The sequence below is a fragment of the Onthophagus taurus genome, chromosome 6 (genome assembly GCF_036711975.1).
Source record: "Onthophagus taurus isolate NC chromosome 6, IU_Otau_3.0, whole genome shotgun sequence".
Classification (NCBI taxonomy): domain Eukaryota; kingdom Metazoa; phylum Arthropoda; class Insecta; order Coleoptera; family Scarabaeidae; genus Onthophagus; species Onthophagus taurus.
Window position 1 is genome coordinate 18764413 of NC_091971.1, and position 18624 is coordinate 18783036.

Below are 18624 nucleotides of genomic sequence, written 5' to 3' on the forward strand. Positions count from 1 at the left end.
TTAGAGTACTGAATGCTAAAGGGCATTTTAATATCAGTTGATAACAAAAACAGTATTCGTACAGTACAAATATCAAAAAAAAACTAAGAAAATTATACATTTAGAATAATATTAATACTTTGTTGGATATCTTTTCTGATTAAGAACAGCACTTAGACGTCTCGGCATCGATTCCACTAGTTTAGTGGTTAATTGAGTTGATTTAATTGGTTTGAGGTACTTTGGACAGTTTGATCCAAAGTCTCGCAAACATCTCAATTTTTCTGCATTTCGCTTCAAATTCTTTTTGGAAATGTTTAGATACCCCTTCGCAGTCAATATTCAATGAAATGAAAATTTCAAACTTTAGAGTAGGTATTAGATTATGTGTATATAGGCTCGTTACTCTCTCGCCAAATTCTTACTTGTCCATTTGATATTTTTATATTGAATTTGGACTCATCTGTGAAAATTACCATTGTGCAGAAGTTAAAATCATTATTTTGGCATTTTTTTCAAACGGAATCCGTTTTTGTTTATTAATCCTACTTATGAACGGTTTTCTAACAGCATACCAACTTTTAAGTCCAAGTTTTTTTTTACTATAATGTGAAGGATAATACTAATAGCAAAGTGCTCAAGACTAGCAGCCAACAAGGCCGGCGGAATTGACGAATAAACCGGGCGCCACATGACGATAATATGATACCTCCAATGACAACAGGGTTCATGCATTTGGTAAAGATACTGCTAAGACAAATTTAGCTAAACAAATGAAGAGCTACAAATTTATTTGCTCTATTGGTATTTGGTATCAGATATTGTACACAATTAACCTAGTTAATGAAATCCTACAGGAAAAGGTAATCCATATAAAAACAGCAACAGACTTGATTTCAAAACTGAAAATATGTTTTGAGGAATTACAATTAGATAAAGGATTTGCAAAAATTTTAGTCGAATTTGCTCGAGGAGCAAGTTTTCACAACAGTCTACAAGAATTTACCTAAGAAAAATAAAAAGCTAATTCAATTATGAAAGTAGAGATGATAAAGTAATTGAACCACAACAGGCATTTAAGATAAATTTTCTTTTTTACATCCTAGATATAGCTATAAATTCATTAGAAGAAAGATTTGAGCAGCTCCAATACTACAATGATATATTTAGCTCTTGCAGCTAGTAGGATCTAGAGATGCACCAGGTACCAATTTTTGACATTGTCGGGTACCAGGTAGGAAGCACAAATCTGGGACCGGATACAAACCGGGTACATTTTTTGTCAGCACATTTCTTGATCCAAGATTAAAATAAACTTTTTTGAAGGAGATCAAAGAAAAGGAATCAAACGTAAAATGTTGGAAATAGGTGCTTTATAGAAGATCACCATGAGCTAGTTGAAATTATTGATACCACTGAAAATAGGAACAGTTATGAAGTAACATAAGACAATAGCAATTTGAATGAAAGTGAAGACGATGACTTACTCTTAAGCATATTGCAGACAAAATTAATTCCTACAATAATAACCAAAACAAAAAAATTTGGGATTGTTTTAAGGAAATCGCACAAACAGCTACTACAAAAAATCTACTAATCTGGAGTCAGTAGAAACATAATCGTCAAATGTAGCCTATTTTGGTGTCAATGTCCAAGAAGTTTTTAACTACACCGGAAGTTTTATATATTCAGAAAAGTTATATTCGAAGGCAGGAAACATATTTGAAAGCAAAAGGAATAGACTAATATTGAAAGAGGTCGTGATGCATTTCGATCTCTTTCTTCGGAAAAAAATCGGAGTGTCACTTACGCCGGCTTTTCAAAAAGAATTTATGAATGTTTGGAAGTTGAGGGCAACCAGTTCGAACATTTACTATAGTTATATCAATGTTTCATTCATGTTTTTTTTTTATTTTCATTTATATTGTTAAATATAGTACCTTTATTTCTCTTCTGCTGTTATAAGTTTTATTCTATTATGAAAGGTACAAAATGTGTGATGTAATGACAAAGTTCTCTTATTTTTCAGCGTACAATACGCTAGTGAAGGAAAAAATTGGGGTTGCCATTTAAAAAAATGAAGTTTCTAACCAGCATGTATAATTTTTTAAAGAACTTTTCAAGGGTTATGTAACCTATGGGTCCTCTCTGTACAAACCCTGAGAATATTTGATCGGACTTGAATGTAATTTCGAAAAATTATTTTTATTGTGAAGGCAACCCTTCATCTGCCAAAGTTTTCGAAAAAACTGAAATATTTCAAAAATATTGCATTCTAGACGACATATGATGATTTATACCAAATTGTATTAAAATTTAGCGGAGATCTCGAAAATTCAATAAAAATTGGTACATTCCATTTAAAATAACAAAGTTGGGGTCCATTTCCGGTATAACCGGTGAAATCTGAAAATATTTTAGCTGAAACGAGCACCTCGGATAAATGCTCTATACAAATTTTCAGAAAAATAGTGCCAGTAGTTTACCACATACATATAGACTCAGCTCGTCATGACAGTCAGTTTACAGTTTAATACCCAGTACCTGGCTACTAAAATCCTGTACCCAGTTAACTGATACCTGATCACTAAAAATATGGCAAATTGGTTACCCAGTGATCTAATGATAAATCTTTAGTGTTTAGGATGAACAATTTCTTCTTGTGAGCTTCGACCGGTTTACATTTTGTAGTGGTTTGTTAACTGCACCTGTCTTTTATAATTCTACACCACATATTGTATAATAGAAGTGCTGCACTACATTATTTTTACGATTTCATGCATATTTTCCATCTACAGTATGTCTCTGGATCGAGTTACAATATGTTCAAAGCACTAAATCGCACGAATTTTATACTCTAACTATAGAAGTTAACTAATTATTCCGATTTTTATGTAAAACTTTGCCCTTTTTCCTAAACTAAAAATTTTTCAAAGTTCCATTTATGATATGTAACCAAGAGTGATGTAAATCCAAATTCTACACTCTCTAGACGAAGTCAACATTTCAAAAAAGTAAATGTGTGGTGTGCTATAACATATCACGGGATAATTGGGCCATATTTCTTCGACGAAAATGTAAATCAACAGAAATATTTGGATATGTTACAAAATTATTTTAATGAACAACTTGATGAATTACCCTTAAATTTTATATGGTCAATGTACTTTCAGCGAGACGGTTGCCTAGCTCACCATCACTCATTGTGACCGAATGGTCACATTTTATGACCAGCACATAGTCCTGATCTTACAATTATGGATTTTTATTTTTGGGGACGATTGAAACAAATTGTTTACAGTGAACCATTACAAGGAGATGCAAAACTATTAAAACTAAGAATAATTAATGCGATAGAATCTCTACCACTGGCGGAAATTCGTAATTCTTGCAAAGAATTTAGAACTTGTCTTCAAATGTGTGCCGAATAGTTGATTTGTTCACTTACAAACTTACATAGTGTGTTATTACATACATTTACATTTAAAATATTTTGTTCTAGCTTTGTTCGTTGGGACTGCACTACTTGCACTAAGCAGTTTAGTGCAGATGTTGTGTGTTCGTTGGGGATAGTGTAGTTTAGTGCAGTTGCATTAATACTGTTCGTTGGGTCATGCGCAGTCCAATTTCGTGCAGCGGGTGCAAGTTAGTGCAGATTTTGTTGCACCTGCTTTTGAATAAGTTCAATAAGTGCAGTGTAATTCAGTGTAACTAAAATGGCGGAATATTTGAAAGCGTGTTTTGTAATAATTAATATTAAATATTAAGAAATAAAACCTTATAATAGCTTTGTTCGTTGGGACTGCACTACTCTGCACGACATGGCACTCGTATGACGTCATAGTGCAATGAAGTGTAAGTAAGTGCAATGTCATGTCAACTTAGTGCAGGTCAGAAAAGTGTATAAACCGTGGTCGCAACGAACAGATTTTTATCAAAAAAAAGTGTATAATATGTTAAGGTTATGTTAATGTCAAAAACATATAACTTTATAGTAATAATTTTCTCTTTTTATAATAATTTTATTACAATTTATTACAACAGCTTTAATTTTATCTTCTGCAGAGTTCGAGAAGAATTTGGCCTTAACAATGACGGGCTGATTTGGAATCCTTCCTTTGCCTAATAATTTATAATAACCCTAAAAAATTAAACAAATTAATATCTTATTTATAGTCTGTTGTCCATTTATCTATCTACTATCTTGTCCATTTTCTACTGCCTCTACTGGGGTTTAATGTACTGTGTTCTTTAATACAACAAATATTAATTATAAGGTTTTATTTCTTAATATTTAATATGAATATTAATTATTACAAAACACGCTTTCAAATATTATTCCGCCATTTTCGTTACACTGAATTACACTGCGCTTATTGAACTTAATCGAAAGCAGGTGCAACAAAATCTGCACTAACTTGCACCGGCTGCACGAAGTTGCACTACGCATGGCCCAACGAACAGTATGAGTGCAGCTGCACTAAACTGCACTATCCCCCACGAACACACAACATCTGCACTAAACTGCTTCATGCAAGTAGTGCAGTCCCAACGAACAAAGCTATTAATTAATATTTGTTGTATTAGAGAACACAGTATATTCAATGCCAGTAGAGGCAGTAGAAAACTACCCCTACTTTTTTGGAATAATTTAAAAACTACCCTGCCGATTTTGGCGGCATTAAATACACTTATAGTACATTTAAAAATATTAATTGTTTTTTCTCATTTAGGGGCTGGGGTTAACTACCCTTACCACCCAAAATTTTTTTTTGCAAGTACTGCTTTCTTTATACGTTAAGTAGTACTTTTGAAAGAACTTATAAGGGTTAGTAGTTTGGCGTAGAAAATATATTTCGCTAATAATTGAAAAAAATAATAATAGTAATATAATAATAATTGATGAATCGCTACTAAAAAAACATTCTGCGATGATTTCATTTTCCACGAGTATTTCGCTGACAATCGCCTGTTCATCCATTTCAATTATTATACACTTTTTTTATAAAAATCTGTTCGTTGGGATCACGGTTTATACACTTTTCTGAGCTACACTAAGTTAACACGACATTGCACTGACTTACACTTCATTGCACTATGACGTCATACGAGTGCCATGTCGTGCAGAGTAGTGCAGTCCCAACGAACAAAGCTTTAGATTTGAAGGAATACTCGTGGAAAATGAAATTATCGCAGAATGTTTTTGTTCACATGCTAAATTGCACCAAAATCGATAAGCAGTACTTGCAACAACAAAAAAATTTGGGGTGGTCAGGGTAGTTAACCCCAGCCACCCCTAAATGAGAAAAAACACATAATTAATATTTTTAAATGTACTATAAGTGTATTTAATGAAGCCAAAATCGACAGGGTAGTTTTTAAATTATTCCAAAAAAGTAGGGGTAGTTTTTTATTGCCTCTACTGGGGTTGAATATACTGTGTTCTCTAATACAACAAATATTAATTGTTATACGGTTTTATTTGTTAATATTTAATATTAATATTAATTATTACAAAACACGCTTTCAAATATTCCGCCATTTTAGTTACACTGCATTAAACTGCACTTATTGAACTTAATCGAAAGCAGGTGCAACAAAATCTGCACTAACTTGCACCGGCTGCACTAAATTGCACTGCACATGGCCTAACGAACAATATAAGTGCAACTGCACTAAACTGCACTATCCCCAACGAACACACAACATCTGCACTAAACTGCTTAGTGCAAGTGGTGCAGTCCCAACGAACAAAGCTTAATTATTTAGCCTTATTTTAATTTGATTTGTCCGTATATTTTTCACTGACATAAGTTGTAACTTTTATGGTTTCTATGGTTACATATCATAAATTGAACTTGAAAATTTTTCAATTTAGAAAAAAGTCCAATTTTTACATAAAAATGGGAATAATTGGTTAACTTCCATAGTTAAAGTATAAAATTCGTACGATTTAGTGGTTTGAACATTGCCGACGCATTTTTTATGCTAAAATAAGTTTGAAAAATAAAAAATTTTTTCCTCTTTGTAACTCGATCTGGGCACATACTGTATATGAAAATTTAATATGTTTCTTTGTTCATTTGGAAGTTCACCTGACTTTCTACCCATTTCGAATTTTTGAAAAAAAACGTTTTTAACAAACAAAACGGGGACAAAACACGATAAAAAAACTTTATACAAGATAGCAGTTTAAGCAGTGCAAGAGACAGCAGTTATCTACACAAAAATACAGTCTTGAGACCTGTACGAATATGGTTCTTGCTGTCAACAGTGAATACAATGTTCTCTCGCGTTCATTCTCGAACGAAGATATCTACTTTTGCTTTTATTTTTATAAGTGAAATAAATTATCAAAAATATTTGAAATTTCTACTACCATTTTTGAGTAATTCGTTATTTTCTAATTTTTCAGTGTACACCCACTGAATATAGATATTGCATACTGTATGTTTAATTTTTTTAGTACGGTGCTAATCCTTTTCCTAATTTACTCTTAAATTTCTCATTGACATCCGCTTGAATATCTCGAGCAACTCCAATTTGATCTTGTATAAACCAAGTTACACAGCATTTCGCTCCAGTTCCTTTTGGATCAGCATGTGTACGCATTCCATAGCGTTTATTTGGATTGTAGGCAGGTCGAATATATCTTAAATGGGATTAAAAAATAAAATAATAAACAAAAAGAATCATGTTTACCCTCGATTTATCTGTTCATTTAAATTATAATCATTGTGACTTTTTCTATATAATTCGTGTCCTTCTTGACTATCAAGGAGAACCTCGAAAAATCCCTTGTCTGGATTCACAAGGTCTTTAGCAGAACAATCTAGAAAACGATGAGGTTAGGATATTTTTAAACCTGTACAATACATTTATTAATAAAAATTTAAATGCTCCAAATTTATTGATATCTAAAAATAATATATTTATAACATTTACTGTAAATTTAAATAGTTTATAATAGTGTAAAAGAAGAATTTCAAGCCATTTCTATGTACAATCCTTTATTAACCTTAAAAAAGAATACTTAATAAAATTTTTAATTAAGCCTTAATAAAACAAACCTTTTACAGACGGCCTCCCAAATGTAGTCTTTAATGGATCCATACAATTCGGAAGATAACCAGTAGGATCCCTTACTCTACCAACAGTTTTATCCCATAACGAACGGTAAGTTGTTTCACGAAGGTCCCCAATAAGAGTTTCATACCTTCTTGTAATAGTGGTACAAAACATATCCCGTGACTAAAAATAAAATTACTTTTTATATGTTATATCATTTTTGTTAAACAATTTAATTACTTCACAAAAAATTCCAGCATTTCTATAATTAGTAGCTCTTCTAGGTACGTAAGGAAAACATGGCTTTTCTGGTGTTTTCAACTCATGTTTAATAGCATCAACATGTTCTTCAGTTGTATATTCTTCAAAAGATTCTTTAACACTTCCATTACTTTCCCAAGTTTTTCCAGCCTAAAATTATAAAAAAAAAATAAATAATTATTTTGATACGAAATGATGGACGAATATTACAGCACATATAATAGGTGAGCGATCCTTAAAACGACCTTTATTACTCATTCTGAAACGTCAAAAAATAATTTTAAAGAAATTATTTTGAAAAGTGACGACATGAAATGGCATAAATAAATAAAAAATTTAAATTTACCGCCGTTGCAAACATCTTTTGTTATATTTTTGACAACTGTCAAGTGCGTAAGTGTGTGTCAGTGTCACCGATGTTTTCTCATAATTCTCATTGTTTAAGGCTTAAAAATTAATGTAAACGGAACCCAGGTAAGCGATTTTAACTTGTAATCAACTAATTAACCCCTTAAAATCAAAAAATGTTCTTAAAAACCGGTTAAAATCATGATGTGGCGTCGAACTTAGTTGGGGAAAAACAACATTTCTAATTTGGCAACACTGACGTCAAATCTAACTGTCATTTTGTGTCTATCCGTGTAATTATATGCATTTCGCGTTTTTCATTTTCGGTGTCCTCTAAAGTATAAAGTAATTTGTAAGTTGTAAATTTTCGGGGGTGGTTTTTTGAATGTGCGGCGGTTTTTTTTGTTGAACGTCGAAATAAGTAAATAGTGTTAGAAACCGATCAATCCGCGTCAAAAAGGTAGGTTAGGCTCTCTATCCTCCTCCGTTTTTGATGAGGAGAACCTTGTTTTTTTATTTTATTCTCGCCGAATGCGTCATAAGCGCGGCGGTTTCTCCTTTAATTTATCAATTCGCTATTGACCTGTTGATTATCGATCTCTCTTTGTGTCGTTTTCTCCATTGAGTTTTTCATCGAGGCCGTACCCTTGCAATATGGTCAGCTGATTTCCTTGGTCATTTTGTGATTTTAATTTTTTTTAGTTCGCCCTTGAAGATGGATTTACGCCCCCCAAAAAAAGACCTTCTTTGTCATCGGTTTTAATTGTTTTAATTTTTTGATTTTATAAAATCTGATAAAGGTTTTTTGATAAGATTATTTTGTAGTAAAAGTGGAGTGAAAATAGAAGAAATTTTTTGTGTTATTGGTGAAAGTTTGTTAATTACAGCGATTTTGATTATTGTGTTATCTTGAATTTGTATTTTGTCTAAAAGTTACTTTGTGAGTAATTTATTTAATTTAAAAACTTTTCCTAGAAGTGGTTTTAAGTGTTTATTGTTTACTTAAAAAAAGCTATTAAATATTTCTTTTTGTTTTGGTAATAAATCTTGGGAAAGAATGTTCAAAAACAACATAACCTCATTTATAAGCTGGTCTTAACCTCCTGGTACAAATTGATACCAAAATATTACATAAATAAATATTCATTATAGCGAAAACAACGTTTCAATGCCACAGATATATTTGAACGTTGATCGAATAGTTTCATGCTGATAACATACTTTTTTTTTTATTTATTAATTTAATTATGCATATTTAAAAGTTAATTAAAAGATATATGATTCAACTGGGAAATGTAAAAATAGAAAGTTAAAGAAATAAAAAAATTGATGTGTTTATTATTTTATTACACAAATCCGGTTTTAATTAACACATTTTTTTATATAAAAAGTTAATAACAAAAGGAAGAGTAATGTAAAAATATCTCTTTTTAATTACTTAGAAACGGCAAATTTGTTACTTTGAAAGAAAGTGAATAAAATTTAAAAACATTTCCTTCTTTCGTTGAAGGTCCATGACTTTTGGACTAAATTAAAGGTAACATTTAGGTATCTTGAAGGTTAACATACAGTGCGTGTCAAAAGGTTTTTATTAGTCCAAATATTTTATCAGCTAAAATTGCTAAATTATTATATAAAATTTTCAGCATTAATTAATTAATAAGAGACGAATCTAGTGATACCCCGAAATTTAATTTTGGTCAATTAGTTTTTATTTTACGAATTTATAGAAAACATTTTTAGAACAGTCCACCAGATAAATAGAGAGCTCTATAGATATCAGTACGTAATCTTACGACGGTTTATACTGCTCTCTGTTTATCCAGGTGATCTACCCTTAAAAAAAATCAAATACCGTGAAACCTCTCATAAGCGGACACTCAGATATGTATGTGTTAGAATAAAAGTACATAGTTGTATTATTTAAACCTAGTAAATTCTTATGTAAAGCTACGAATTTTCATTAAATACATAATATATGTATGTACACGCATAATTACTAAAGTTATTTAAATATTTACAAATTCTGGAATGCTCCTTTGACGCATATCTAGTATCTTTTGCTTAAAGAAACTAGATGCTCTGTAGTCGTCGTTTGCAAAAGCTTTTAAATCGTTAATTACTTTGAAAGCCTCATTATATGTAGTAATTGTGTTGCTGCTTTCAACAGTGTCACACTCGAGATCGTCTATTTCTGGTATCCTGCACCAGAAGATGCATGTTCAATCATGTTTTTAATCACATTGTCAATATTCAAACTCATCTCTTCTGTTGTTGCAATATCGTCGATTGGAACATAATTTTCAAGATTTTCTTGTGTTTGCCTGACTATTTTTCTACTAAATTGAAGCAACCACTCATTCATAATGTCTCGCGTCATTCGTGCTTCTTATTAAATTTCCACGTTGCCGGTAAATCTTTGAGTGCTATATTTTTAAATGACCTAAATGACCACCTTTCCGATCACTAGCAAATATCTTTTTACCCTGCCATATTAGCACAAAGTAAAATTGTAAGCCTTGCATTTTAGGCTGCATTTTTCAGACTTAAAAGCAAGTGTTTTGCTCGGTAAAGCTCTAAAGAAAGGTCAATTTCGTCGGCGTTGAACACATCTTCTGGCCGATACCCAAGGAGTAACGCAAGAAATTTATTGCTAAACTGATTTACGTCGTCTTGATTGACATCAGCTGATACTTGGTCACTTAAAACATAACGCGTCCCTTATGCCATTTTTCCAGCCAACCATTGGATGCCCGAAAGTTGGAAACATTAAATTTTTGTACTATTTCATGAGCTTTCGACTTCACTAAACGCCTCGATAATGGAATGTTTTGGCTACGAGCACGAGAAAACCAGTTATCGTTGTCAATTTAATGTCCGCTAGTTTTCAAAAAAAAACCTTATTTGACTGGTATTGCTTCCTGACTCCCACTGTAGACGAATATTGTTTTTATTCTTAACAATTTCCGTGGCTTGAGTTTTTCCGATATTAAATTTTCCGTACTGACAAACGTTCCTTTTCCGAAACGTTAACAACTTCCATTTTTTCACGCAAACTAAGAAGTTTTTTATTAGGCGCCATTTCAAAAATCTCTGTAGTACTCACTATTTGCACAATAAAACGAAAACAAGCAATAGTCGTGCAGAAACTAAACAAATACGACAGAAAAGAAAGATTTAGTTTCGCACTAAAACGAACGAAAATAGGTAATTCCCCGGTTTCAATATATTTATATTATTTGCGCGCGGCGTCGTTTCATTGTCCCGTTGTTAGAAGTTTACGTCCGGTTAACGGAGTTAATTTGACATGTAAAGATGTAGGCAGATATTTGCTTCTAGAAAATTTGTCCGCTTAATAGAGGTGTCCGCAAGCAGAGGTTTCACTGTATTCACTGTACACATTAACCTTTGGAATAAAATATATAAAGAGAGAATCTCCAATATTCTCCAACGATATCGACTAAAGATAGCACGATCGTCATTTGGCCAGATTTCTGAATTTCCAGAATTTCGGCATTTTTACTTTTCGGTAAAAACTGTCGACTGATGACTCAATACCGTTTATGTACAAGTTGAAACGCGTTCACTGCTGGTTCATCATCAAGTCAATGATGAAAAAGCTGTTACAAGTGAAGATAAATTTCTGTAACAAATTTATACATTTTTGGATTTACCTGTCCTATAGTAGTACTGAGATATTCTGATCCAATTGTTTAGTTTTTAAAGTTAATAATAATTTTCGTAATAATTGGCTTCTTCTGGCTCAAGAGTTCGTCTGTTTTATGCAATATGTAAGCGCAGAAAAGTTCGGAACTACAGAACTTTTGAACCAAAACAGGCCTAATATAGTACTATTAGGTCGGATTTGTTGGATGATTCGACCGGAACCGAATCTTCAACCAAATGACCGGATTAGCCGGAATCAGTATCATGGCCGGATTTTCGTGTCATCCTTAATATTGACTATGAGCTGTATGGAGCTCAAAGAAAGGTTTGGAAAATGCTTCGAAATCGACGGACAAAATGTGGTATCTCTGTTCCTCTACTGAAGAGGCAACGGAGGTTAATGAAGCTGTAAGCAGAAAAACTATTATCCAGATGAAAAAAAACCAAAGAAAAACTTGGAAAACTCAAAAACAGGATATCTCCCAAAACACGACTAAAGTAGAGGCCGGAGAAGAACTTAACCGAAGACATCCTCACACTATGCGGCATCCGACAAGACATAATCTCATCTGATTTTTGTTCAATTTATTAATGGATAAAATAATCTACCATAATAAAGCGAAGGCTTAAAGATGGGGTGTCTACTTCAAAAACTAAATACATGGTAGTAGTAAGGGAGCCAATAAGAGTTGGTGTTAGCTGGCAATCAATAACACCATCATCGAATAAGTCATGAAATATTCCTATTTGGATGTGCATCCCTCCAAGGACCTGTGAAGTCGTATCAACAAAGTGTCCACAATTTCAGGCTGCCTACGAGATGTTGTTTGGTTAAACTAATTCACGCATGTGAGTGGTAAACTGCGGATATACAAGATTCGCAAAATAATGTCATACGACATTGAAATACGAAAACTAAGAGTATGTTGGGAGTAGCAGAAATGAAGACCATGATGACAATTTTAAGAAATACCAGATGAGACAGAATTAAGAACTCACATTGACGCATTGGTCTCTGACATCAGACACCAATGCGAGGTTCAGGATATTGTGAGATGGGAAAGACAACGCAACAGATTTTGGCACAACCACGTCCATAGAATGTTACATAAGAAATTGCCGAAAATCGATCCTACAAATAACTCGTCCGGAACCAGATCATCAAAGAGATAGAGATATAGCTTGCAACCAATTTTTCAGGAAATATTTTTAAAAAGACTTTTTCTAAGAAGACTTATTATCCTGGCGAGGGATGCATAACAATGCTGTAATATAAACCACACTCTAACTCTAGATTAATATATCCGCCCACGAACTCGAATGTAATTGACAACAAGTGTTAAATCTTGAGTTAATTTATTTTGAGATTAGAGACAATAAGTTAATAATTTATATTGCTGGTGTTGTAACTGACGACTAGAGTCTCATATTGAACTTACATTTTTTTGACTGAACGGTAATATTCTGTTAATAAGCCAAGAAAATACGTGAATAGATCTATTCAGTAAAGTGCATAAAAGAGATGAGAATCCAAATTTATTTGTTGATATGAGTCAACTAGAATGACTTTTAAATGTAAAAGCTCATCGATTAGGAGATGCTTATCTTGAAAACCAATGAAATGAAAATATTTATGATAACGACGTGATTAACGTATCATGTTGGCAAACGATCAAGGTAACATCACGGCAATTAACACGTGTTATGTTTGAAGCAGCATCATTTATTCTGAGGACAATGATTCTTAATATTTTATAGTTTGTAAAGTTTAACTGGACACACATAAAACAAAAAATTACGTATGTGCTTTAAAAGAAAATAAATTTTTATTCAAGAATAATAAAGAAAAGTTTCAACAAAACTTTGTGCCACGCCCACATTACTAAAATCAATTTAGGGTTAAAAAGTTTGTTGTGATTTTAGCACAACAATAATGTCATATTCTGTCAAAAATTGATACTACCAACCATGACTATATGCTAATGGATGCTAATCCTGACGTTAATCTTACGTTATACTTACTTTGGCGTTACATTAATTCGAAAATATGATTTATTACACTTTATTTGAATGTTCATTGAGTTAATAAAAACAATCCAACCTTGTTAATCAAGTAATTATTATAATCCCTGCAAAAATTGGTTTTACCAAATATTCATCGAAACCTCATCAACAAACAGTATAATCTTAAAGATCAATTATCACGTTAACTTTGAATTGTAATTAAGTGTTGCAAAAGTGAAATTACCCGGACCGTTAATTGAATAGTAGTGGATAAAACAAATTATATTAAGGTGACGGATAATTTATTGCACGCTAAGCGCCAACAAATTAAATTAACTTTAAGCGAATGCTAAATGTAAAGCATAATGTTAATATCGTTAATAAGTTTGGTTTGCTGTTGTATTTACTGTCACTATGTAAAAAATGGGTTTTATAAAATCGTTTATCATTGGATAACATCCTGTCAATTTTTACAAATTTCTACATATGCTAATCATTGCCTCATTTAATCGAACGAACGTTACCTCGTTAACAATTTTTTGGACAAAGTTAACTGATAATCACTTAATGACCTAAAATCCTCAATTACTTGATGGTTACACATAACAATTAAACAATGTGTCTCCATAATACATCCGTCTTACCTGAAGCAACATAAAATGTTCTCGCGAGCCGTGCATTCAGTCTACGTACAGTGAAGTCTATTTTAGCTAAAAAGTCCAATGCGTTGATTTTATTTTTGTCAACACTACGCATAGACAGTGAAAATCGTTCTATCCCTGTCAAAAGGGAACCTTATCCTGAGCCGCATCGACAACTCAGATATTGGAGTACTTCTAGTAGGGTAAACTTCATCCAAACTCGAGTTTGCTCATCAAAGGCAAAGTGCAGAATCTTCAGGGCATCCAAAGTATGAGATTCTTTGGTTATCTCAAAACAAATCTTGAGCTAGGAAGCAGATGCACACACCATGGAGTTATAGAGCACTTTCAAATATTTTATTTCGACAGGATTAAGCTGTAATCTAAACTCATTCATTTCTAAGCGGCCTAATCTAAAAAGTCGTCATCGTTTGTATAACTGAGAAGATTATTAGAACCGGATGATATCTTTATTAATAAACAAAGTAAGCGGTCACACTTTTTTTTTAAATAGGTGTGGCTATGAGGTATTAGCCAACATAATAATACAATAATTATAAAATTAACTTTTGGCAGACTTTTATTTTGCGTCTGTTCTGTTTGCTTCAAAAACAATTGTGTGGCAAATATAAAAATAATAATAAATGAAAATACATTTTGTTTTTAAATGGAGCTGCTGCCACAGCACGCTACAATAGGTATAACTTTGGTAAACTTCCATCATGCCAGAAAGGGTGAATATTAATAGCTAACGTAATCAACGTTGCCAGAGAAGCAGCTCATAAACAAAGACAATCTATATTCAAGAAACTTGAGGTTTGATCAACCCCAGCTGTAAAAACACCTGCATTTCTTTCTCCCTCACCGGTAAAATCGAAAACTAACATTGCATCGAAAGAATATAATTTGCATATTACGTCGGTCTTACGAGATATTCACAGTAAAAGGTTTCGAAATTTCTTCGGTAAATCATTCACAATATCCTGTGGCTAACTAATAGTATTCCCATCATATCACAGATTACCAGGAATCCTTAAAATATCGCACAGTGTGTTTAATTCGTCTTACGTGCTTCGGAAGAAATTTTAAATAGTGGCTCTCAGTAAATCAATCGTAGGTTATTATTTAATTCCAGGTTATTGTTAGCATGCATGTGCTGTTGAGCAAGGCAGTGTTCTTTGTGCACTTTGTTATGAGCGAGGGAGCGGTATCAGACTATAACAAGAGGTTCCTCCAAAAACACTTCTCGTTGGTTGTACCTAACTGGTACGTATAAGATACGCACTCCACTACTCCATACACACAGAATTTCAAACCAGGATTCATATGTGATTTTCATATCTTCACAATATTGCAGTGGCAGTTTGGAAGCCAACTGTGTATGGTATGCATTAAATGTATATACTAAGCTTTCTATAACCGAGTCCTTAAAGGTTATAGTTTGATAAGATTTTGATGTGTTTTACTGCTGTGTATGAATCGATGCTGTGTTCGAATTTCTTTGCACTCCTTATTATAGTTTTTATACCTTATTTGTTATACTTACCTCATTTCGTCGCCTCATATCGTATATGGACGTACACTAAGTTACTTGGTGTTGGTGTATCTTAAATTGTTGCAGATTCTAAAACATTTCCTTCCTTTGTGAAACTAGCAGTCAGTTCTTTAGGAGAAATAAACTCTTCCAAGTATTGAGCAAGAAGCAGAAGTTCTTGCAATAAAGTTCTGCACCGTTTTGCCTACACGTGTGACTCTCCACTGATCAGAGAGTGTAATAGCAACCTGAGAGAACTCGCTGAGAAGCAGCGAAAACCCCCTGTATTGGACCCCAACCAGGTTGTGGACTATAAAAAAGCCACCTAAAACTGTTAAACAATAGTTGGGAGGTCTCAAAGGTAGCGTTACGCTGATAAGAACTTCCAGGTCACAGACAAGCGAAAAGTATGCCTCAGCAAAGGGGATCTAAGGTCGCTCTCAAGCTTCCTGACCAGCCATGCGCCCTTAAAATACCATTTTCATTGGACAAGCTGAGGATCAAACTTGTCGACTTTGTAACGACGAGTGAGAGAATTCGTCGCCAGAGGCCGCCTAAGACACAAAATTTTCGGTAAAGTACGCCTGACACCTAATGACATAAAGGAACAAGACCTTGGCGCAATACTAAGATTCATCAAGAACTAACATTTGCTCCAAACTTTTGGAGGGCTTAAGTTACAATAGATCTTATAGGTGGAAGTGACGAGAGGGGCCACTCCCCTCGGCCTGGCAGCAAAAATAATAAGTATTGAGCAAGTCAGTGGCATAAAATATACTGTGCTGTTTCTCCTGTGTCCTCAAAGTATAGTTGATACACAACATTATTGGATAAACTCAATGCGTCAAAATGTTCCTCAGTGAAAACCTATTAGAACCCTGATCCTGTCAAGATCAATTTCTAGTAATTTCCTGCCAAGATCAATTTATATTATGTTTCTGCCGTTGAACGTAGATATATAGGAGAAATTTTTGTTCGACCCTCCACTCTGTTCTTGTTTGGGCATAATTGCTGATTCTAGTCGAATCAGGCCAGCGTGTGTGTGTTACATCGAACGGGGCTTCATTACTAACCACGTTGGTATGGGACCAAGATCAGAAAGAACCTACTTAAACCCTCAAATATAGTTTAGTGTTCTAAACATATTCGCATTAACTTGGCCCTTGTTAATCTTTTCGGCTGAGTATAATTTTACTAATTTGTTCTTCTATATTTAGTAGGATGTTAGCACCTATACCAAACATTAATAGTTCTGTCTGGAATCTTCTAATTCTGTCTGGAATACTGTACATCATCTTTGAAGATTTATGCGAAATTCAATTATAAATAAAGTGTTTGCTTGGCAAAATTAAGCAAACGATACAATATGGAACTTGTTTACGCTTCCCAATATTTTACAAAAACATTTTTAGTCCTTTTCTTTACATTTTATTGATTACATTAATCGATTTTTGGACCTAACCTACTTTTTTACTTACTAAATAGTATTTTACATCTTTTATCGTCTGTTTAAATTAAAAATTTTCGCATCGATTAAAGTGTGAAATAAAATGGGGCGTTGTTTATTCCCTTTAAAAACGACTAGATGGTGACGCAAGACAACGTCACGTTTCACGTTTAACTACTAAATTTGAATCTCATTATATGTCGTTATAATACATCGTAGTGGTTTTTATTTTTTAGACTTAGGGCTTCAAATTATTTCATAAATAATACTTCGTTTTCTTGTGTGATCGAATAAAAATCAAAAATGTTTTTAAATTTATTATGTTAATTAGAACCAGAATGAGTAAATGATTAAATAATGATAACGTGCGCTTAAGGTTATGATTTTTTTTGTTGTAATTTTCGTTATCTTATCTGTTTGTGTGCCCCTTTTACCCTTTCTATCATCAAAATAATATCTGAAAACTAATTTTATTCAATTTTTAACGTCTTTATTGTCTTTACGAGTTAAGAAAAGGTAATAATAATTAACTTTTAACCTTTCGTTAGTTGTTTTACACATCCCGAAACGACCTTGTATTCGCGTGATAAAGTAATCCCAAGATTATGATTACCAAAAATAGCTTTTTGTTTTATAATTAAATCGTTTTTGACCAATTTTATTTTGTAATAAAAGCAAGAGTTATGCAAGGAATGTTGTTGATTAAAAATAAACTAAACGGAAATTGTATTTTATGTCGAATTTTTTATTTTATATCTAATACGTTTTTTTTATTTTCTTTTATTGACTTTAAATAGTAACCACATTAGTTAATAAACAGGAAATTTTAGAGAAATAATTTTTTTTATTGCTTATTTGTTTATCGTTGTTATTTATTTATTTATTTAAACAGATCAAATAATCACAAGATAACGATATCTTTTAAAAGGTTATGACGTAACTTCAACGTTTATTTTTTAATAATAACAACTCAGGTATGCAAAGAATGGTGTTAATTTAAACCAAATATAACGGAAATCAGTTATATAAGAAATTTTTTCCCAGTTAGTTAATCATTATATCTATATAGAGAATAATGAATATCAAGTTAAAGATATTTTATGAAATTAGATGTTTTATATTTCAATTTGGGATAATATTGCTAATTTTGTGGGTTTAAGTTCATTTGTTCGAATATAATACAAATACATAAAGAAACTGTTTCAACACAACCGTAACTCGTTAATTATTGTGTAGTATATCGAAATGGTCGTAAAGGGAAGTGATTAGAGTTTGTGTAATACAGAAGAAATATTAGAAGCATTTGATTGGTGTGTTAAGAATGCAATGTGCTTAAATGGCGAAAAACCTTTATTCAGCCTGAGACAACACACTTGACAATCCTGCTTACACCAGATTCTTGCGTGTGTAATTCAACCACCAATTTTAAAATTTAATGTACATATAACAAAATCAAGAAATTATATTGGCAGAAATACTTCTCTTCTGAATAATCTGAAGCATTGCAAGATACCACAAACTTCATAACCATGTTTTAAACTGTATTTGCGTTGGGCACTACTATTTACTTTTAGTAGCGTTATACTATTTACTTTCTTAACAGCAAAGTGCAGTGCGAATTCTTGGAAGTCTTAGTTACACTGATAATCAGAACTTTATACTTTGAGTCATATAAA

The 18624-nt window shown here is 32.6% G+C and overlaps 2 protein-coding genes across 3 annotated transcripts in view; one reads left to right on the forward strand and one right to left on the reverse strand.

Moving 5' to 3' along the window:
• Positions 1–7738, reverse strand: part of LOC111417008 (EF-hand domain-containing family member B) — a 13859-nt gene extending 6121 nt beyond the window's left edge. Inside the window, exons 1-6 of the mRNA XM_023049149.2 lie at positions 7655–7738; positions 7519–7567; positions 7288–7458; positions 7050–7230; positions 6682–6811; positions 6449–6631 (exon numbers count right to left, since the gene is read on the reverse strand). Of these exons, the coding sequence (XP_022904917.2) occupies positions 6449–6631; positions 6682–6811; positions 7050–7230; positions 7288–7458; positions 7519–7566 (713 nt within the window). The 5' untranslated portion in view covers position 7567; positions 7655–7738. The remainder of the gene's footprint in view (positions 1–6448; positions 6632–6681; positions 6812–7049; positions 7231–7287; positions 7459–7518; positions 7568–7654) is intronic.
• LOC111416883 (RAS oncogene family member Rab5) overlaps positions 7691–18624 on the forward strand; it is a 23138-nt gene continuing 12204 nt past the window's right edge. The window contains exon 1 of one of the 2 annotated variants that reach the window (XM_023049003.2): positions 7691–7782. The gene's annotated coding sequence lies outside the window, so the exon portion shown is untranslated. Of the gene's footprint in view, positions 7783–7915; positions 8117–18624 lie in introns of those variants that run through there. The other variant, XM_023048995.2, reaches the window with a different exon arrangement.